Genomic DNA, 21,848 nt, shown 5'->3' with positions numbered 1-21,848 from the left:
CCCCCCGTGACCCATCACTGCATACAGGCGGGCGCCTGCAGCAAGCCGGAGGGAAGGCCCTGCCATATGGAGCCAAGAGCCCTGGGGACTCTTGGCTGTGGAGCCTGAGTGTGGGCTGGGGCTGGGACCTGTGTCCTGTGTCTGTAGGGACAGCCCCCAGAATCCCCTACACCAGGCACTCACTGGGCAGCAGGTTGGAAAGCCACTGGCTGGGCTCATGTTCCCTGCATGTCAAAGCCAGAGCTGCTGTGAGATAGCCTGTCCCCCGAGACTGGCACCATGTCCCCAATCACCCAGTGGCCTCAGGTCCCTGATTTTCAAGTGATAGAGGATAGAGCAGAACTTCCCAGTATTCATGTCAGTGCTTCCCCAGGACCGGTGGCAGGGAAAAGATGACAAGGGCAGGGTGAGTGATGCTGGCCTTTGGCCAGCCATCTCCAAGTGCTGGGGTGCCTGGCAGTGCCAACTGCCATGCCAGCACTTGGTGTCAAGGCTGGGCAGGCTGGAGGGAGGCACGTGCCAAGGTGGTGGAGTGGGGGGACAAGGACACAGCTGCCACCTGGCCCTGCAGGGGTGTTGGGGGGCAGCCCCATGTGGAGTGGGGACCCCAGCTTCCCACTGGGGCAGCCGTGCCAGGTCTCCCTCCACGAGGGACAGGCTGGAGAAGGAGGTTTACGGAGCTGCACTAAGTGACGCAAATGGTTTGAAGCCCATAAAGAGAGACGGTTTTATGTAAGACGACTATATAAAGCTCTGCTGTTCTGCCATTGATGAGATATAGGCCTTTATTTATAGAAGGCAATGTTTGTGGTGCGAGTGCTGAAAGCCAGCCAGGGACCCGCAGATAGGGCGTCGAGTCATTTGACATGCAGCTGCCGTCGACACTGTTCACACATTAAAGAAAAAAATTAACAAATTTGCAGCCAGTCAGGTGGAAAAAACAATAATTGTCGAAAAACGTATTTCCCCCTTTTTCCAATAACAAATAACTGGAACGCTGTTGGGGAGGCTTGAGCTTGTTCTGGGAAAGGATGGGCTGAGGCTCCAGCCAGGCTGGGGGATGGAGCGGGCAGAGGGAGGCAGACAGGGTTGGATGAGAGCCCAGACAGGGGATGCTGCCATGGGGTGGGTGCCCCTGCCTAGGCATTTATATGTCACCACTGGAATAACAGGACCTACAGACAGGGATGAAGGCACTGGCAGCTCAGCATGGCCATGTGTGTGCTGGGGGCTGGGGAGAGGGGGAAAACACCAGGAGGTGAAGGTGCTTGCCACATAAGTGGCTGTGGACCAAGCCCAGCTAGATTTTCCTGCCTGGCCCAGCATTGCCTCTTCCTGCCTGCATACACAGGGATGCTCTGAGGTTATTTCTTAGCCAGATGTGGCCGGGTTTTTACTGGAGAGCAAGCAGCCAGTCCCCGTGGTCAGAGCGCCCTGCCAAATTCAGTTTCATGCACGAAAGGAGGAAAAACTTCCCATGATTAATTGTGCAATAGGGGAAAACATGCATCTCTAACCTACTCCTTGACAGTCAGTGGCCTTTTCTCCTAGGCGCTGCCCCAACATGCAGCCAGAGAGAAGGAAGCAAGCTTGGTCCCCAGGGCATGCTCCCTGCACAGGCTGCACAGTGAGGGTGCAAGGGAGGGTGCCAACACTTCTACCACGTCCTGACTCTGCCAGAACCACAAAGAGGAGGAATTCCTTGCCAGCCAGGGCTTCCCAGCAGGGAGCAGTTAGACTTATGGTCAAGCAGCTTCCCTGCAGCTCCCCGCTTGGTTCTGTGGGCGGCTGTCCCCTGCTCATGCTGCAAAACCTTCCCCTGTGTCCCAGTGTGCTATGCCAGCAGCTGTCACAAGCAGGGCACTGCCAGTCCCATATCCACCACCCCACCACTGTGTCAGCAGCAGGTGGGAGGTGAGGGTGGCACACGGCACTGTGCTGCCAGGCTTGAGTTAGGGGGCTGGACCTGCATCCCGACCTGCTGGGACTCAGGGCTCCTGCATATGCCTGCCCTCTCACCAGGAGACCTCGCTGGCTGCACAGCTGGTCCTCCCCTGCCATCCTCAAGCAGCCCCTCAGCAGAGGCCCTCCAGGTCACTGGGCCCCTCACCGGGCTCTCAGACACAGGCCTGAGCACGCTCTGCACCTGAGCAGCACTTGAACGCTGGCTGAGCTTGGCTGTGCTCAACAGGTTTTCTTCCAGCAGAACAAAAGGTTCCCTCCTGATTGCAGGGTGGGGAAGGCAAGTACAAGAGGAGCAGTAGAGGCAGGAAAGCCGGAGGCTGGAAGGACCTGTGGGCACTGTGTCCCAGTGGCACAGGGGTTGGGGAATCCTCTCTGTGTTGGACAGCTGAGCCAGGCTGTCCCCTGTCCACGGTGGCTGGGCAGACAGGGAGTAGGGGCTGGGGGACCCACCAGTCACTGCCAGCCACCAGCTCTGGGTTGTGCAGGGCAGGAAGGGGGAGGAGGCACAGCCTTGTCAGAGGAGAATCCCTGATTAATCACTAACAGCCAGCCCTCCAGCCAGCAGCTCATTAGTAGTTTAATTCCCGGTGCCCGGCGTGCAGGAGGGTCGTGCGGCTCTGATTGAGCCGGATGCGCTGCCCTGGGCAGCTGCAATAAGGCAGCGGCTCCCCCTCCCCAGTCACAGGCACAATCAGTGGCCCAGTCCCCCACGCCCGGGTGGGCTGAGCAGCCCGTGCCGCAGGTACTACGGGTGATGCGTGTGCACAAATGCTGCAGGTGCTGTGGGTGCTGTAGTCGGGCACGGGTGAGACACATCAGTGACAGCGGCTGGAGAGGGCTGGCAGGCAGCCCAGGGGCAGGAGTCGTGCCCACGTCCCCCCCCTGTATCCGGCTGTACTCCGGCTGTGCCTGGAGCGTCGTGGTCCCTTCAGTGTCACGGGGCCGAGAGCGGCTGTCAGCGGTGTGAGCAGCCGTGGCGAGGCTCTGCACTCGGTTGCACAGAGATCTCTCACCACTCTGTTATCCCGGGGGTCAGTGGTACCCGCACAGCCCCGTTCCGTCCCTCCACCACCTCCACCTGCACCCACAGGGCAGAAAAGAGAGGACTGTGGTGGCATCCATGTCCCTGCCTGCGTCCTGTTGTTCCTGCCGCCACCACAGGCTCTTTTCTGCCCTGGCTCTTCTTCCTCCCAGGCCAGGGCTCAGCCTGGGGGACCCCTGCAGGGATGGGATGAGGGACTTCACCTGGGCTATGGGAGCAGGAGAGGGGCAGGAGGGAGCTGAGTGTCCCAGCAGAGAGGGAGTGGCTGTGGATGGTGCCCATGGGCATCTGGGCTTGAAGAGGTGGGCACTGCTGTGGCTCCCAGCTGCCAGGGGGTGTTTGCAGCTCAGCCACATCCTTTTGCCCTCCAAACCGTGTTGTACCCTTCACTCCCAAGCTGCCATTTCCACAATTTCTTTACCGCCCAAGGAGGGAGGGAGGGACCACAGCAGAGGGAAGCATCTCCATCTGTCTTCAATGCTCCAGTGGCTGGAGCAGGGCAGGGCAGGGGCCTGTGGGTGTCCCCACTGCAGTGGGGTGAGAAAGGCTAGTGTGCATGTGGGGGCATGTGGGCGACATACTGAGACTGTGACCCCTGCAGAGTAGGTAGGGCCAGCCGAGCGTCTGATGCTGCTGCCCCTGAGAAAGGCATGGAGCAGCCTGCCTTCCCGAGTAGGATGGGACTGAGGGCACTATGCAAATCCAGCTGAGATTGATGCAAGTATTAATTATGTCCTGTCAGCTCAGCTCTTGCCCAGCAAGGCAGGGCACCGGGTGCTGTGTCTGCTCGCGCAGGAAAGATGGGTTTGCACTGGCAGTGTGTGCCCTATGCCTGTCCCCTTGTCCACAGTCTGCTCCCACAACCCCACTGTGCACCATGGTGTGCCATGCCAGGTCAGCCTGGCTCTCCCAGCCCCATGGCACTGCCTGGCCCAGGGCTGAAGCCATCTCTGAGCAGGGAGGTGAACAGTCTGAGGCAGGAGCAGTGCAAGAGCTGTCAAGCAGCCTGGCACACCCAGCTCTGAGGTCTTGCTAATCAGAGTGTGTCTGCAATTACATGTGCTAATTATGGGCAGAGGTTCACAGCAATTCCTGCCCTGTTTGCATCATGTTGGTCACACTGATGTGCTTTGCTTCTGCATGAGGACAGGAGTGAATAACCAGGACCATTCAGCCGGCTCTCCTTGCCCAGGAAACAGTGTATCACAGCCAGGCCTCCTGCCCAGCTCCATCCCGTCCCATCCCATCCCCATTTCATTCCATCCTATTCCACCCCATTCCATTCCTATTCCCATACCATCGCCATCCCATCCCATTCTGTCCTACCTTCATTCCCATTCCATTCCATCCTATCCTATCCTGCACAGTACACCATGTGCGGTGCCATCCTTGAAGCCCTGCGTGTGCAGCCGTGACAGCTGCTCTGTCCCCGAGCACCTGGTTGACTCCACATCTCGGTGGAGTTGCTTTTCAGAGGGAGTTTTTCAGGCTCTGACCCCCCTGTACTGCTTCTGCTCTGACATCCTGTTTCCTTATCGCCTGACATGACCTTAATTAACTCCCTGTGCTGATAATGCTCTGGGCTTCTCCTCCAGGAGCTGTATCTCAGCATCGTATCCTGCCTTACCCACTCAGGGACTGCTGCAGAGACTGCACAGGCAGCCTGAAACAATGGGAAGAGCGGATTGTGTGGTGCAGGCAGGGCAGGGTGGTGATATTGGGGTCACTGGGATGACGTGGGGTGGATAGGGCAGTGCTGGAACTGCAAGGTTGGTGCTGCATTGAGGATTTCAGAGGTAATGCTGACCAGGTAGAGATGGCTGTCATGGTGCAGAGGTGGGGGTGCAGGAGAGGGGCTGTGCTGATGCCCAGGGCAGAGCAGCAGAGGCAGTGCTGCCCATGGTGGCAGCATCCATTCCAGGCAGGCAGAGACGCTGTGCAGCATCATGGAGGGGGTCTGGCTCTCCTCACTCTGCTGCAGGCAGGGCACAGGGGCTGCTCAGTCAGGAGATGGGCGTGGGAGCCCAAGGGACTGAGTTCGCAGGGCCCCACCACCCCCAGGGTCTATCTGCCTGCCTGGCTGCCCCTCTGCCGCCAGCTTGGTGGATTGAAATGCCGGCAATGATAACTTGTAGCCACTTTATCTCCTGTGCTTGGCAAATATTGGCAAAGGGGAGATGTTTCAATAGTGAGGTTTGTCGATGGGAATCTCGGTGTGTGATCCCGCCAGTTCCACACTCTGCAGCAGCCCAGCTGTCTCTGAAGCAGCTGCTCATCAGGGCTGAGTCTGACATGGGCACAGCCTGGGGCCCATGGAGCTGTTCCCAGCACCTTCTGCCCATGAACTGGTTCCCAGCAAGACACTGCTCTGAGCTTCACAGTGTTGCAGCTCATATCTCATCCTCTGGCAGAGGCAGCTTGGGCCCTGGAGCAGGATCCCTGCTCAGGGCTCCTGTCAACCTGTGGTAGCTTTGCCCTAGCAGCAGGGCAATGCCATGAGCCCCTGCAAAAAGCAAAGGTTGCAAAATGCTCTCAGCCAGTCTCCTCCCAGCTTGAAGCCACACAACCCTCTTCCCCACATCTCCTAATCCCCACAGCTGCTACTCCCTATAACTTTAGTCCTGCCTGTCTCAGGTGCTCAGCTCCACCCCCAGGCCCACATCCCAGGCAGCAAGTAGGATGGAGGACCAGCTGTTCTTGCATGGGCAGGGTGCAGTTTGTCCCCTCTGCTCATGCTGCCTGCAGACACAGTGGGAGTTGCATTTTCCTGAAGCTGGGCGTGCAGCAGAGACCACAGGCATTATGGAAAGTGTGTGCAGATACACCTGCTCACAGCATGTGATGTATGGAATGTGGTGGGCAGCATACGGCCCTGGGAACGTGGTGCTGGCTTCAAGCAGGGGGAAGGGAAGAAGGTCTGGACAGAGGAGATGGGAACTCCCACTGCTGTTTCCCTGTGTGTGGGAGGCAAAGGAGTCCTCCATCTCCAGGGGCATCCCATCCCTTTCAGGACATGTCCCTGCTGCCACAGCAAACCCTGGGAGCTGGGAGGAGCTGGAGGTGACAACTGAGTAACTCCTGCAGCTGCCAAGGACCAGCACAAGGGCAGTGTGGCCCAAGCATCCAGGAGGGCCAGACACCTTCAGTCCTAAAACCCCTAGACCATCACCTCCTGCATAGCGAGCAGAGGCTAGGGATACATGGGGAGAAGGATATGGACTGCAGGGTTGTCCCTGCCTGCCAGTGCCTGCGCCTCTTTCCCTGCCTGGCAGCCCCAAGGAGGGGGCCCTTGTCAGTGCCAGGATGCTGGGACTCTCTTGATCAGCCCCTCTGCCCGGGAGCTCACAGGCTGGGGAAAGCCAGCCCCTATCATGTTTGTTCCATTGATTTAGCGCCGCAGAGAGAGTTTAATCAGCCTTTAGCCTGCACGCTCCAGCATTAAGAACAAATCCATTAGCCACGAGATAACCACAAAGGGTTGCGCTGAGGCTGGATGAGGTCCCAGCGCCTTCAGGATGCAAATTGGCAATCAAAGATCAAAGCCACACAGCTCCCTAATCTCTGCTAAAAGGGCTCAGCTATTAACGGGCCCTTTCCCACTGGGCTGTGATCACCCCACTTCACTAGGGTTCCCGAGGTGCTGTCGGGTTACATCATCATCCCAAACAGCCCCCTGGCCCCCAGGCTCCCTGAGCTGGCCCTGGGGAGGTGGGTGCAGGCAGGGCTCAGACTGTTTGTTTGCGTGTTGTTTCCTTCAGTTCTGACATGTTGGAGTCAAATTCATGTTGTCGGAGAGAGCAGAGCCCCCAGAAATGTCGGAGGTCAACAACTGGAGGGGAAGAGAAGAGGAAGAGGTGGGAGCCTGGATGGAGCAGAGCAGTAGGAGAGCAGTGCAGGGCTTATGTGGTGATTTTGGGGATGAGGAGGGGATGCTGGAAGGCGGCTACCCCTCCTGCTGCTCAGGGATTTAGCCTGGCTCAATCCCTGCCTGGCTGCTCCAGGTGGCTCAGGACAATCCCTGCTGGCCCCAGGGAAATCAGTAGTGGGAAGCATCGTGGGGGCACAGGCAGCAGGGAGTGGGTGAGGGATCAGGGCATAGCAGAGTGCATTGAAACCAAGTTCCCCTTTTGAGGGTATTTCTGCTCATCCCATGTCACCCTGGGGCAGGGGGTGCACAAGGCTCTGGCTCCCATAGCCACCCTGCCAGCTCCACATGGTGCTGAGTTCAGGCTGCAGGACGGGGTCGGCCCCTACTCCTTGCTTAGGCCACCCTGCCTGCGGTGGCTCCACACACAGCCACCCAGCAGCCCCATGAGTCCCAGTCATCCCCCACCATGCAGAAGAGCCATGAAGCCACCGAGCTGTGACAGCAGCTGCACTGCCAGCACAGTCAGCAAATCTGTGTCAGCCCAGAGGTGTGCTCTGCTCAGCATGGTCCGGCTCAGAGACCAGTATCCCCTGCATCCTGCTGAAATGGTGAGAGGGTGTGTGAGGCACCCTGCAACAGGTGGGCACGGGACGCATCAGCCCTGGCAGCAGGGAGCAGAGGGTCATGCCTGGCTGTCCTTTCGTCTGGGGACCCACTCTGCTGGCAACCGCTCATTGAGGTGCTGCTCATGCCTCTCAGGCATGAGGGCAGGCAGCACAGCCTTGCAAGAGGAGCAGACAGTGATGTGCTGGCAGCACCTCAGCCAGGGTGACAATAAATCTTATCAGTGTAAACCCATCATAGGCAGGAGGATAACCCCCGTGACAACCCAGCAAGTGCAAGGCTTCATCTGCACAGAGTCAGTGGTGTGGATCTACAGATAAATGCCACGGCTGGAGGGACAGTGTGCCAGCTCATGGGAAGCAGCCACCTTCCCCTCCTGCCTAACCTCTCCCTGAGGCTGCAGGGTCTTCCAGGTCCAGGCCAGTGTGTCTCAGAGACAATGGCCATGGTGTCCCTGGTGGGAGGAGCAGACAGAGCAAGGTTGGTATGGCATCCGGCAGGGGAGCACTTGGATAGGTGAGGATGAAGAGAGGGGGACATTTAAGACAAGGCGGCATTGCCCTGCCTGCTGTCCTGGCCCTACTGTGTCCTACACGCACCATCCCATGGATCCCTGCATCCTTCATCAGCCCATGAGGGCTTGGACATGGCACAGGCTGGACCACCGGAGCTCGGTGACTGGGAAACGTGTGACTGAGTGTGACACCGGCAATGTGTCCCCGAGGCTGTGTCACAGCGCCAGGCATGAGCCAGCACGCTCCGTGGGTGCAGCCTGTGCGCCCAGTCCTGTGTGGGTGTCCTCGCTCTGGCCGGACAGCGAGGGATGCGGTGGTGCCAGGCGCGGGGGCTGCTGAGCGGGGAGGCAGGCGGCATCCCTGCCCCGGGCCCCGCTCCTCGGCTCAGCTCCCCCATCTCCCGGCAGCCGTGGGAGCAGTAATGAGATGGAGCAGCAGAAGGACGGCGAGATAAGGCTGCCTGCGCTGCCCCAGCAGATTAAACGCTGGGATTAAGCAGGCGGTGCCAGCTCTGCTGCCTTTTTATCTCGCTGCTTCTCCCCTCTTATTCTCCCGCAGTCGATAGTGAACGGTCTCCGAGCTGTCAGCAAAGGAAATTGCTTGTTAACCCTTTGGGGACGGCCAGCAGCGCTCCCTGTACGACTGCGTTCAAAGAGAAACCGTCCCCGAGGAATGCGCTGCCCGCGGAGCACTGCGGGGATGGGAGGATGAGGGGATACCTCCCCGCAGTGCCCCGCATGCGGAGGGGAGCAAGGCAAGGCCAGGGGCGCCCAGGATCTGCTGCCGAAAGCCACCAGAGCCCAACCAGCACCATGCAGAGGCACTGATGTACTGGGGTCCCTGGGGGGTGACAACTGCCACAGAGCAGAAGCTGTCTAAACTCCACAAAGGAGCCCCGGCATACCCCACTTTCGTGTATCCTTGATGTTCCCTGCTTCCTCCAGCATGCAAGATGTGTGGGCTCAGTGCTACATCTGTGTGTGAAACCAACCACAGGGCTGGGGATCCTTCCCTGGTGCTGGGGAGAAGAGGCACGGGCCATCTGTGTCTGCAGAGCACCGCGTATGGTGCTGGGTCTCCTCCGGGTGCCAAGGGGAGCCCGCAACCCAAACCCATCACTACTGCTCTCTGTGTATGTGAGTGTTTTGTTGGGTTTGCAGCAGCGAGGCTGAGCTGCATCCCATCCCAGCGCTTATCTGTAGCGTGCTGTGCTGTGTGCCCGGGGGCGGCGTGCCCGGTGCGGGGGTGTCTGAGGGTGGGAAGCCGGCTGGAGAGAGCCGGAGGATGCACAGAGCAATGTCAGGATTGATGCTCGGCACAGTCCAAACCCAAGCTAGGGAGGGTGGTAGCAGATCGGCAAACTCGTTCTGGCATGTTTGGGGGTGCAGCTTTGGTGCATCTTTCCCATAGGGACCCTGTGCACCTCCTGAAGCAGGAGGAAGAAACATAGGACAGAAATCTCCTGCAGCTCCAGCACCCCATTCATGTACTAAGGGAGAGACCAGGGTAGGTAGGCAGCACGATCAGCATCTCAGATATGTTGGCTGGCTGCCAACAGGATGGACTTCCCCAGCTCCTGCCCCCCCATCTCACTGCTCCTGCCCCCCCAACTCTCTACACCCCTTCCCTGCAGTGCAACACACCTTTGCCACTGGAACTTCATCTTCTGCAATTCCCTTGGTGTTGGCTCCTTCACCTGCCCAGGCGTCCCTTTTGGTGGACTCTTTTAAAATGCAAACAAACCATATCAAAGCATAAGCTGCCGAGAGATCTGCAGGGAGCAGGTTAGCCCCGGCTGGGGCAGCAGACCAAACCGGGGTGGGATGCTGCCCCACGGCTGCTGTGGGACGGAGCAGTGTGCAAGCCCTGGGCAGCCAGGGCTGTGGAGCTGGAGCAGATGCTGTGCTGGGCTGCACAGGCAGACAGAGCCTGAATTAGGAGAGGAAACCAGAAGCAACTGGCACATGCAGGCTGGAGGCTACAAGGGGATGGGATTGCTGTTTATAAATACATCAAGGGAGTAAACACAAGGGAGGGAAGAGAGTTATTTAAGCTAAGGGACAATGCTGGCATGAGAACAAATGGTACAAACTGGCCATGAATAAATTTAGGTTTGAAATGAGTGAGATTCTGGGACAAATTCCCCCCAGAAGCAGCAGGAGTAGAAAGCACAACTATGCAATGGCTCTTGCTCTGCTATTGGAGGCAGCTGTGTGCTGCCCTGCTGTGCAGTGGGGTCGAGAGGTGATAACCTGGGGTCCCCAGCCACTCACCTCTGCGTCACAGTCATCCTGGCTCCATGTGGCACTGGCAGTGCAGATCCCTCTGGCTCCTGGCTTGGCCAGTGCAGGGTTCCTGGGGCAATGGTTTGCAGGGAGTGGTCCTTCCCTGGCACACAAGATTGGGCATGCCATCACAGATGTTGATCCTGAAAGCTGGATGGTGCCAATGTCCCCCTGCTTTACTAGTCACTGGCAGCACTGGGACAGATGTGCTGGGAAGGTGTCTGTCCATGAGCACAGTGCATCCCTATCCCTCTGCCTTGCATTGCATCTCTATGCTCCTGACCAACCCACCAGGAGCAGCAAGCCCTGTTCTAGATCCTGCCCATTCCTGGGGACACAGGCTACATGCTGGCCCTGATGCAGCAGTCTGGTGGCGACCTGCTGGCCCTGCCCAGTGTTGGTGCCCAGGTGTCTCCCACTGCTCTGCACCAGCCAGCAGCACAGCCTGCAGCCCAGTTGAGCAATTGGTATTCCAGCAGCGAGCCTGCTTGGTATGAGAGGGGCTCTGCCAGCCCCATGTACCCACGTCTCCACTGCTTGGCTCAGGCCTATCTGAGGGGACTCAGCTGGCATGGGCTGTCCTGTGGCACATAGAAAGGCACAGCTGTGGTGGCAGAAGAGGTCCTGGCCCTTCTGGGATATGCTTGTAGCATCCTCTGGTCCCCTTGCCCCACGCTGCTCTCCCTCTTCCTTTGGAGGCAGGTCAGGGAGCTGTGGAGGATGCTCCAGAGCTTTGCCCTTCACAGGGAGGGAAACAAGGGAAACAAGGAGCCCAGACCAGCACTGGTGTGTGCTGCTCAGGGTCAAAGGTGCCCTGCTCTGTTGGGGTGAGGATGCAAAGCCCAGTGCCCCACAGAGGTAGCAGCTCCAGCCCAAATAAGCAGGGTTGCATCCCACAGGAGCCATCCCAGCAGCTACATGTGGGGCAGGAGGCTGCACTGGGGGGCTGCTAGTGTGGGAGATGGTTGTGCTACTCGCAGGAGCTGGGGTAGAGCCAAACTGGCACCATTCCCAAACCTTTCTTGGGAGCAGGGAAGGGAAATGGTGCGACCACGTGTGAGAAGGGACGTTTGCAGTGGCAAAAACATCCCACTGGCTCAGAAAATTGCTGCAGAATCGGGCTTGAAATGAGTTGAAATTGCTGAATCCAAGCGGATCTCATATCCCGGGCAGTTGTAATGCTGGCGTCAGCGCTGCGGCTTCCCTCCCGGGGCACCCAGGCGGGGCCTGGCTGTGCCGTGCGGGGGGGAACGGGCTATTGGGGATGGGGGGGCTGCCATGGAGGGGCCAGTGGCATGGGGAGGGGCTCCAGCAGAGCTGGGCTTCAGGGCTGGGATGGCCACAGTGGGGGGCAGAAGCAAAGCAGGGGGCAGTGTTCATGGGTGTGCCATTGCCCCAGCTCTACCAGTGTCACCTCAGTTTGGCCCCAGCTCTTGTGCCATGTCCCCTGTACAGGAACATCCCTGTGCCTTCAGCTGACTGCACTCGCTCAGGAAGCAGCATTTCCAGTTTTGGAGGCTGCTTTCCTTTATGCCATGGCTTTGCCCATACTATTTTGCTCTCTGGGGTGGGGTACCTCAAGATCACCCACAAGGTTACCCCTGGGCTGGCATCCCCAAGTCCAGGGTGGGCAGTACTCCAGTGTCTTCCCATTCACGTCCCCATCCCCATTTTGCTCCAGTGATGACTGCTCTCAGGGGTGTTCCTATGCTGGGGTGATCACTCCTGCATGCTGTGTCCATGCCCAGGGCCTGCCCATCAGCTGCATGTCCCAGTGGGGATGTGGGAGCAGAGCTGGATGTCCCAGAGGGGATGTGGGAGCAGGGCTGGGTGCCCCAGGCGTGCAGGAGCAGGACCCACCGGCATCACACACATCACAGCTCGTTTCCCTCACATGAAAACGTTTGGCTGGAAGCTTAGTGTGGCCTCTTGTCTCCTTGGAGCAATCAGGATTTGTCACCGCTTGCAATGTTTAACGTCGTCTTCCAGAGGCTAAATACCATGGGGAGCCGTGTAAGCCGTGGAAATACCTGTGTGAGCTGGGATCAGCCTGGGGCTGGCACAATAGGCTGGCAGCACTGCAGATGGGGGACTGGGAGTGCATGATGCTGGTCCTCATGCCCCCACTGCTCACGGGTGGACTGGCGCAAGCCAGGGTCAGGATGCTGGGGGTCAGCACCTTGCTCCCATAGGGCTCTCCACAACAGGGGGCAGGGAAACAAGTCTCAGGGGCATGAAGAGGACTTGGGGGGCCCCAGAGCTGTGTGGAGTGGGGAGGAAGATGCCAGGGCCCCCACCAATCTCTGACTGGGATCTGCCTGCCAAGGTGCAGGCAGCTATTTCTGTCAAGGTCAGCGTGTCTCCCAGGCAGAGAGAGGAAAATGAGGAATTGTGTCAAGAAATTACCTCCCTAATGGGGTCTCCCCTGCACATCAGCATGGTATGGGGATGCCGTCATGCAGTGGTTGAGTGAGGAGACCGGCACGAGGTGTGGAAATGCTGCCACCCTACCCCTCAGGTTGCAAGATTCTTAAGTACCCACCAAGCAGAGCAGAGTGCCGAGAGGTCCATGGCCCAGTTGCTGTTCTTGGCTGGACATGTGTGCTACAGCCTGCAAGGTGCTTTTCTGGGTCAGCTGCAGGGAGAAAATCATGTTCCTGGTGCAGGCAGGCTCTCCTCTGCCCTTTCTCCTCCTCCTCCTCCTCCTCCTCATGCACTCCCTGTTATCTAATTGGATTTGTCATGCTGGAAAGGCAAAGCCCCTCAGGACTGTGCTGTGTGCTTGCCAGTGTGATTTCACAGCTGGCCTCAGCACCCCAGCAGCCGACAAGTGAGTAACTCAGCTGGATGCCACGGGCACCCCTGCTCTCCCCCTGCTCCCCCACAGCCATGCCCACCTGCCTAGGGCTGCAGGAGATAGGGGACAAGGCCACAACCACCACAAGGACCTTCTCCTCCAACCCTGCACAACACTGGTCCCTGTCCCTGAGCTGTCTGTCCCCGTGTGCCCCAGCCTCTGCCTCTCATCCCCATCCCTCACCTTGCTCCAGGGTGATTGCGATGCTGCCCGGAGATGTCTGAACCGACACGAGATGGAAGCGTTCAGAGAAATGACATTTTCTCCAGCCTGGGGAGTTCATCCTCCGCTTAAAGAAAACTAATATAGAAGCTGCCTTAGTGTGCCGGGGCTGATGGTATCAGGCTGGCAGCTGCCGGCGCTCACAGCCGTGATAAATCTCAGAAAGGAGCAGGCTTCGAGCCGGCTCCAGCCGCCCCACGGAAGGGATGAGCCTTGTCCCGGGAGTGCTGCGGGGACGCTGGAGGGGACAGCTCAGGGCAGCTACGGTGGGGTGACCCACGGCGTCCCGAGGATGCAGGGAGCAGGGAGCCCGCGACGGGATTGGTGCCGGCGCTGAATTCGGCGGCGAGGCTACGGCAGGAGCCAGAGAGCTCAGCGGCCCGGTCCGGCTCGAGGGCTGCCCTGGGGATGGGGGGCCGGGCTGGGAGGGCGGACGGGAGCAGGGAGAGCGCGGGGCCCTGCTGCCCTCTGCCGGAGAGCGCCCGCCCCGCACCCGCCGCCCGCGCTGCGAGTGCGGGGTGCGGAGTGCGGGGTGCGGGCTGCCAGCAAGGGCCAGAGCTGGAACCCTGCGCGCCTTTGGGCTGCGCTTCTCCCTGCAGCGGGGTAGAGAGTGTGATGGAGGGGGTGCACTGCCCTGCCACCCTGGAGTGCTGCCCTCGGTGCCTGTCCTGTTCCTGACCTGCCTAGTTTCCTTCTGTACTTGTAACCAAGCTGCCAGATGGGATCCTGGGCGGTTCCCTGTCATGGCTAAAGTTACACCTTGCTCAGGCGTCAAGGCCAGCGGCACAGATGATGCTGGGAGTCACTGCTAAGGTGATCTGGAGCCCCCCTTTTTCCAATCCCTCCTGCCACCAACTGCCCTCCTCCTGCCCAGGCACAACGGAGCTCAGGGGTGTTGCCCTTCAAGAGGCCCAGCAGCCCTAACTTGACCCAAGACCATGGAGACGGCGGGACCCACCCCCCATCCTTGATGCTAGCCCACATGGGGCGGATGCCGAAGGCAGGTGCCTAGAAGCAGCAGCAGCAGGAGATGAGAGGCTGCAGGGACTGCAGTGCTGAGCTTTGAAGGCACCTGACAGGCTGTCGGGGTGCTGCCAGCCACACTTGACAGCCGGGTGCAGACACCCCCCCGCTACTGCTGCGCTCTGATCACAGCCTTGCTGTCACTTCAAAGAGCCTGCCGGGGTCAGGTGGGCTCCCACGCAACCTCCCACCAAATGGTTCCACTCCTCCTGACCCACAGTCCTGCTTCTCCCACCCCACAGGGACCAGATGAACTGAGGTCCACAGCTCCAGGGCCAGTGATACCAGGGTACAGCCTTGGAGCCCAAGGTAGATATGATCCCGAGCAGCGCTGGCAGGAGGTGGTGGCCTCCCAGGCCTGGCACTGTCCTACCTCTATGGAGCATGGTCTCCAGCCCCAGAACAGGCACAGTTGTGGACCCTGCGGGTCCAAGCAGTATTTCATGGGGGCTACAGTGCCATGCTTGGCAAGGGACAATGGGGACGAGCTGAGGCGCAGCATCCCCAGGCACAGGGTTCACACAGTGTGGCTAGGACAGGTCACTGCTATCCAGACACAGGTGTACACCATGCTGGAACACTGGGGGTGGCCAGTTCAACCTGCCTGGGGTGAGGCAACCCTGCTGTCCCAGCCTGGCTCGAGGAGGAATTTTCCATTCCCAAATGGAGGTTGGGGGAAGGCGTGTTTGTAGCAGCCCCCTCCTCTCCCTCCCCTCACCCGTCACCAGAGCAGCTCAGGAAGGCGCCTGCCACGTTCGTTTCCAGTCTCCAGGAAGGTGCGGAGAAAGAGCCTACGGGGAGGGAGAGCTCCCTGGAGGGGACCAGGGACCCTGGGTAGCCTCAGGGGCAGCCTGCACCTCTGCATCCCAGAGGAGCCACCCTGCCTGCAGCCATGCCACTGCCCATTGCCTGCTGCCAGGACAGGGAAGTTCTGACATCATCTCAGGACAGCAGCGCTGCCCAGATTGCCGTTGGCATCCTGCGAGCCACACGGATCCCCGGGCTGCACTACATGTGCACCCGACCACAGTCCCGCCTGCGCCGCCTGCTCTGGAGCCTGGCCTTCCTGGCCTCTGCCGGGCTGCTGGCCACCAGCACTGCCGACCGCCTGCACCACCTGCTCTCGCACCCTGTGCACACCCAGGCACGCCTCACCTGGGCTCCCCAACTCCGCTTCCCAGCCGTCACCCTCTGCAACCCCAACCGGGCACGCTTCCTGCACCTCACCAAGCCTGACCTCTACTCGGTGGGACAGTGGCTGGGGCTGTCCCGGGAGAACCGCTCGCTGGTGCCCGAGATGCTGGCCGTGCTGGGGGAGGACCAGCGTGCATGGCTGACGCATCTGGCCAACTACTCACGCTTCCTGCCACCCCGCCGCTCCGAACGCACCATGCAGAGCTTCTTTCACCGCCTGGGCCACCAGATCGAGGACATGCTGGTGGAGTGTCGTTTTCAAGGAGAGCGCTGTGGCCCCCAACACTTTGCCCCTGTGAGTCTCCTCCTGGCAGGAGCAGGACAGCTGGGCTGCCCCCATGGGTGCTGGGAGTGACGCTTCACCCCTGCTTCAGCAAGGGTGGAGGAGTGACATCATCAGGAGTGAGGCTGAGATGAACCCTTCCAAGAGCCATGCAAGACTGTACCTCCCTTCTAGCACCTCCATGGAATTGGAAAGGGGTTCCAGGACCTCATCCTGCTTGTAGAACACCCTGCCCAGATCCCTTCCTGCTCCTTTACCCCTCCCCTTTCTCCATCCTCAGGTCTACACACGCTATGGTAAGTGCTACACCTTCAACGGGGACCGTAAGAATCCGCGTGTGACCCGCCAAGGGGGCATGGGCAACGGGCTGGAGATCATGCTGGACATTCAGCAGGAAGAGTACCTGCCCATCTGGAGAGAGACCAGTGAGTGGGGCTATGGCTTGGGCAGGGCACAGGTGAAGGGTGCTAGGAGGGAGGGGTTGCTGGGCAAGGAGGGCATCCTGAGTGGGGACTATGGGTCAGGCAAGGCACCAGAGAGATGCAGGTGCTGGGTCAGTGCAGCCATGCAGCACTTCTGCCCTTCTCCCACAGATGAGACATCATTTGAAGCTGGCATCCGAGTCCAGATCCACAGCCAGGATGAGCCACCCTATATCCATCAGCTGGGCTTTGGTGTCTCACCCGGCTTCCAGACCTTCGTGTCCTGCCAGGAGCAGCGGGTAAGGCAGGATGCCCCACAGTCCCCAGGAAGGTGCCTGTGGGCACACAGTCCAGCACAGCCCTGCAGAGATGCCCTTCTCACCCTGACAGCTCACCTACCTGCCACAGCCATGGGGGAACTGCCGGGCCAGCATGCAGGGGGAGCAGATGCTGCCTGGCTATGACACCTACAGCATCGCTGCCTGCCGCCTCCAGTGTGAGAAGGAGGCCGTGGTGCAGACCTGCCACTGCCGCATGGTCCACATGCCAGGTGAGGGGTGTGCATGATGGTGTGGGGGGCACCTCACTGCCCCAGCAGTTCTACCCACGGCTACCCCAACTCCCTGCAGCCTGCACCCAAAGATCACCCCTGCCCTATCACTCTGCACCCAATGTTCCCCGATTCCTCATCCCTCTGCACCCAATGACCACTCTGCTGTCCATCCCTCTGCACTCTGAGATCCCCCCGCCCCATCTGTCTCTACCTGGGGACCATCCCATCCTCTCCACACAACGAGTCAGCCCCTGTCCTACCCTCCTTACACCATAGGTCAGCCTCTTCCCTGTCTGCCCTGTACCTAGGGACCATCCCTGCCTCAGCCAACCTGCACCCAAGGACCACTCATCCCTATTTACTCCACACTGCCCCACTACCTTTAGGGGAATGAGTCAAGGGTGAGGGGCAGAATATGGTCAGACTCCCACCCTCCCAACCAGCTGTTTCTCCACAGGCAATGAGTCCATCTGCTCCCCTAATGTGTACATTGAGTGTGCTGACCACACACTGGGTAGGTGTGGCGGTGGGCGGGCATCTGGGGGCCAGCTGAGAGCTCCCAGGGAGGGAGCTGAGGGTTGCAGCCATGCCAATGGGTGTCTGCCCCCAGATGCAGCAGTGGAGGACAGCCAGGAGCGCTGCAGCTGCCCCACACCGTGCAACCTGACACGCTATGGCAAGGAGATCTCCATGGTCCGCATTCCCAACAAGGGCTCGGCACGCTACCTCGCCCGCAAGTACAACAAGAACGAGACCTACATTCGGTGAGCTGCCAGCACCAGGGTGTTCCGGGGGTAGGCAGGGGGATGGGGACCTGGGGACCCTCCACCCTACTCTTGGCAGCATGCAGGGAGTGGGTCCTGGCATACAAGGTCCTCTATCCAGGGGTGTTGCCACTAGAACATCTCTCCAACCCATCAGTGTCCTTCCAGCCCTCCTGCCAGCATCTCCCCACCCCATGGCCAGATGTCCCCATGACCTCGCCTGGGACATGCCCTGCTCATGTCCCCACTGGACCAGCCTGAATAACTCACAAGGGCCCTGGGAGCACCTGGGAGATGGAGGACTGGGGGACAGGGGAGATTTGTGGGCAGCGGGGGTGGGAGAGTCAGTGACCAGTCCTCCCTGCTTAGCACAATGGTGTCCCCACAGGGAGAACTTCCTGGTGCTGGACATCTTCTTTGAAGCGCTCAACTATGAAGCCATCGAGCAGAAGAAAGCCTATGACCTTGCTGGGCTTCTCGGTGACTCCCCTCACCTAACTGTGGGGCCTTGAGGCTCTGGGTCCTAGCCCTGGGAGGATGTGGGTCTGGTGTGGGAGGGACCACACAGAGCAGCAGCCAGCTAGCCACAGACTGGTTGAAGGGTGGAATGCTGCTGGGTCTCCCCTATCCCGCATGTCCCCCCACTCCCTCCATCCTGCTGCCCCTGCCCCTGTGACTGCACTGTCCCCCTCCATCCAGCAGTCCTGGCATTGCCCACAGCCCTGCTGGCCCACCCCAGGCTCACAGTGGGCTGCACAGCATCTCCTGGTGACCATCTCCTCCTCCTCCCCCCCAGGGGACATCGGGGGGCAGATGGGCCTGTTCATCGGTGCCAGCATTCTCACCATCCTGGAGATCCTGGACTACATCTATGAGGTGTGCTGAGCCTTCAGGGATGAGTCTCAGCATTGGGAGGGGGGAATGGGCTCCCTGGGGAGGGCATACCATGCGTGGCCACCCTAGAGGGCTATTACAGCCCCCAAATTGGGGAACACCCAGGGGAGGGCAGTGGGAGGAGAACGGGTCATCCAGCATTCCTCAGTGACCTGAGGACAGGGAGGGTAGTGGGCAGAGGTGCTGTCCCCACTGTCCCTGGGTGGGCAGGGCAGTGGGCAGCAGTTCCATGTAGACTGGGGTATCCACACACAGGGTGCCACCTGCGTGTGGGTCTGGGTCTGACCCCTCCATCTGCACCTAGGTGATCCGAGACAGGGTGAGCCGAGTTCTGCGCCGCTCCAAGCCACCCCTGAAGAAGCCCTCGGGCAGTATTGCCACACTGGGACTGGAGGAAACGAAGGACCAGGTACCCCCACAGGAGTAGGCTGTCTGAAGGCTGCAAGGACAGGGCCTGGGCAGTGTCCGCCCCCACCCCAGGGGAAGGGACATGGTCCCAAGACCAAGGGACAGTGTGGCTCTGCTTTTGGTGCCCTCAGGCTGCAGAGTCAGGGCAGTCCCAGGGAGGCAGAAAGCTGGGTGCCCCTAGGGGGGTTCCTATGGACAGGCTATGTTGGGTGGGGAGACTGGGGGGTGAGCAGGGTGAATGGAGTCTATGCTCACCTCACTGACTGCCATCCCTGCAGAGCCCCTGTGAGACACTGGGCCGGCACATGGAGGGCACCTACAACGCAGGCATCCTGCCCAACCACCACCACCGCCACCACTACCCTCATCAGGGTGTCTTCGAGGACTTCGCCTGCTAGGCAAGATCGGAACTAGGGGGCAGCCCCCTGCCGCTCCCCTCCCCATTGTTCTCATGGAGAGGGACTGCGGCGCTGGGTGTGGTGGGTGCAGGCCCCCACCTCCCCCAACCCACTGCCAGGACCGGCCACACTATGTGCCCCCAGTGATGCCACTGGAGCTGCCTTGGCACTGGCACTGGCACTGGAGCAGGCCCTCAGCCCTTTTGCCTGTCCCTTCTGCTTGCCCCTAGCACGTGGGCTCAGCCCAGTCTCAAGCACACGGCATGGAGGGGTATGGGCATGCCGGGGGGGTTTGGGGGAACAGCAGGTGTGGGCCAGAGGGGTCCTGACACTACAGAGCATGAAGGGGGTAAGCTGAGGTTCCTGTGAGCCCCTCCAAGCCCTCCCCTGCTGACCCCTCCTGGGTGGTGGTCTCTGCCCTGCATGGTTCCTCCCAGGAGACAGACATGCCTGGAACAGCTTCTCCCCTGCCCAGGGACCACCTCCCTGCCTTCCTGCTGCAGGGCAGGGCAGTGTTGCAGGGCAGCTCTCTGAGCAGTACAGCCCCCACAGCCAGTCCAGGGACACCCCAACTGCAGCCACACCTGCATGGCACCACCCTGACCCCTGGCACCACCACCACTGTGACACCCTTCCAAACATCCACCTGCCCTTCCCCAACCTTCTGCAGCCTACCAGGTCTGCAGGCCCCACATCACTGTTCCCAGCCAGACCCCTGCACTGTGATTTCCTGTGTCACTCCAGTGTTGGTCCCCAGTAGTCCCCAGTCATTTTGGCACCACAAACCTGCAGCCTCCCCCGTCTTCTACCCCAATCCATTGTGAACCCATGCTCTCCCTGCCCAGGTATTGCCCAAAGTGGCTCATCCCTTGGTGCAGCTGCCCGGCACAGCCCAGGCAGCACGGCAGGTCCTGCCCTCGCTCCCCTGCCTGTCGTTGCTCTTTTGCACCGTGCACGTACCCCTTACCATGCTCCCACCCCTGGGTGCTGAGCACCCGCTGTGCCTCCCCCAGACTGTACACAGTTAGGAGGGTGCTCCATGCCGAGCGCTGCCCAAATAGCCACAGTCCAGGCTGCTGGCCGGATCCTTGGCCAGAACCGGCACCCACAGTCCTCCTGCCTGTCCTGAGATGGTGGGAGCCATGGCAGGATCCATGTCAGGACCCACAGCACTCCCCCTGTCCTGTCAGACACTGCCTCCACCTCCTCCACTGTAGCAGACACCAGCGCAGGGCAAACTGCCCCAAAATATCTCAGGAGGGGGGGCAAGCTGGTAAAGCCCCCCTCAACACACACACTTGGCAGAGGGGGACCCCAGGGCAGGAATTTGGGATCTCTGGGGAAGGCTGGGGTTGAGCCAGGCAGCTCCTGGCCCTGTTAGTTTGGTCCCCATCCCTGGTGCCCACAGATGGAACACGGCCACGCCACGCTGTGCCCAAAGCCATAGATACAGGAGGAGCCATCATCCTTGAAGCTCTCAAGGCCTGCACATGGGATATGCAGGGCAGGAACCAGAGCACCAGCCTGGTGATGTGCCCAGCAGTCCTGGCTCTGGGTATGCGTGGCCCAATGACCCTCCAAAATATGCACCTATGTGTAAACATGTTCCCTGTTGGTGCAAGCACCCAACTGCATGGTATACCATGTCCCCCCACATGGAGGGGACCACAGCAAGCCTCCCAGCAGGGCAGACACTCTGGTGCTCCCCAGGAAGTCCTTCCAGAACACCCCATGCCAGCTCCCCATGGGGTCCTCATACACCAACCTGCTAGCAGGAGTGTCCCCAGAGGGGTGCCACACATTAGCCCAGGGAGGTGCCATGGCCATGCCAACCAGCCTTACACCAAAGTCTCCTGCAGCAAGCAGGGGGCGCAGGATGTGGGTCTCTCCCTGCCAGCTGGAGCAGCAAGCCCCGAGCGGGGTGGGCACGGGCACCATGGTGGGAGGGCCTGCGCGAACGCCCTCATGATGGTGAACGTGAGAGATGTGCATCACTGTTTTATAAATGTACAAATGCTCCCTAATAAAGAGGCACAAGTAGGTCTGGATATGCCTACAAGGGCTGGGGGGGAAGAGAGGTGGGGGAGCCATGACCCCAGGGGGGACGTAGTGGTGGGACCCAGGGAGCACTTTACAGCCCTGCGCCCACGTGCTAGGCTCTGCAAGAGCCAGCGTGACAAATCACAGGCAGCTGAGCATCTCTGCTCCCCTGCCCACAGAAAGCCTGTCCCACAGTGGCACCTCTAGCAGGACAGCTTTGGGAGCCATGAGTGAGGAGTGAAGGGTAAAACTGAAACGAGGGAGGCAGAGAATGGGTGGCAGTGAAGGGAGGCTCTGGTGGGACAGAGTCTATGGCTTTCCCTGGCACAGGTGCTCCTCCAGCTCCTGCCTTCTCCAGACCTTTCTCCATCTGCCTCAGCTACCCTGCAGCACAGAGAGAGGGGACAAAACAGGAAACAAAAGCTGACCTCATGGTGCAGGCTGCCAGCAGCAGGCATCACAGGTTTCCCCTCTAAACTGGTGAGGGCTGA

The 21,848-nt window shown here is 60.0% G+C and overlaps 1 protein-coding gene across 2 annotated transcripts in view; it reads left to right on the top strand.

The window, feature by feature from the left end:
- Positions 1–21,344, top strand: part of ASIC4 (acid sensing ion channel subunit family member 4) — a 29,283-nt gene extending 7,939 nt beyond the window's left edge. Inside the window, exons 2-11 of one of the 2 annotated variants that reach the window (XM_017825400.1) lie at positions 6,766–6,886; positions 16,159–16,303; positions 16,472–16,599; positions 16,691–16,850; positions 17,311–17,367; positions 17,464–17,617; positions 18,006–18,097; positions 18,414–18,493; positions 18,816–18,920; positions 19,198–21,344. In XM_017825400.1, the coding sequence (XP_017680889.1) occupies positions 6,766–6,886; positions 16,159–16,303; positions 16,472–16,599; positions 16,691–16,850; positions 17,311–17,367; positions 17,464–17,617; positions 18,006–18,097; positions 18,414–18,493; positions 18,816–18,920; positions 19,198–19,317 (1,162 nt within the window). In that variant the 3' untranslated portion in view covers positions 19,318–21,344. The remainder of the gene's footprint in view (positions 1–6,765; positions 6,887–16,158; positions 16,304–16,471; positions 16,600–16,690; positions 16,851–17,310; positions 17,368–17,463; positions 17,618–18,005; positions 18,098–18,413; positions 18,494–18,815; positions 18,921–19,197) is intronic. The other variant, XM_017825399.1, reaches the window with a different exon arrangement.
- Positions 21,345–21,848: the final 504 nt, after the last annotated feature.

This window comes from Lepidothrix coronata, unplaced genomic scaffold (genome assembly GCF_001604755.1).
Source record: "Lepidothrix coronata isolate B3197 unplaced genomic scaffold, Lepidothrix_coronata-1.0 Scaffold118, whole genome shotgun sequence".
Classification (NCBI taxonomy): Eukaryota; Metazoa; Chordata; class Aves; order Passeriformes; family Pipridae; genus Lepidothrix; species Lepidothrix coronata.
This window is presented reverse-complemented; position numbering and strand designations above follow the sequence as displayed.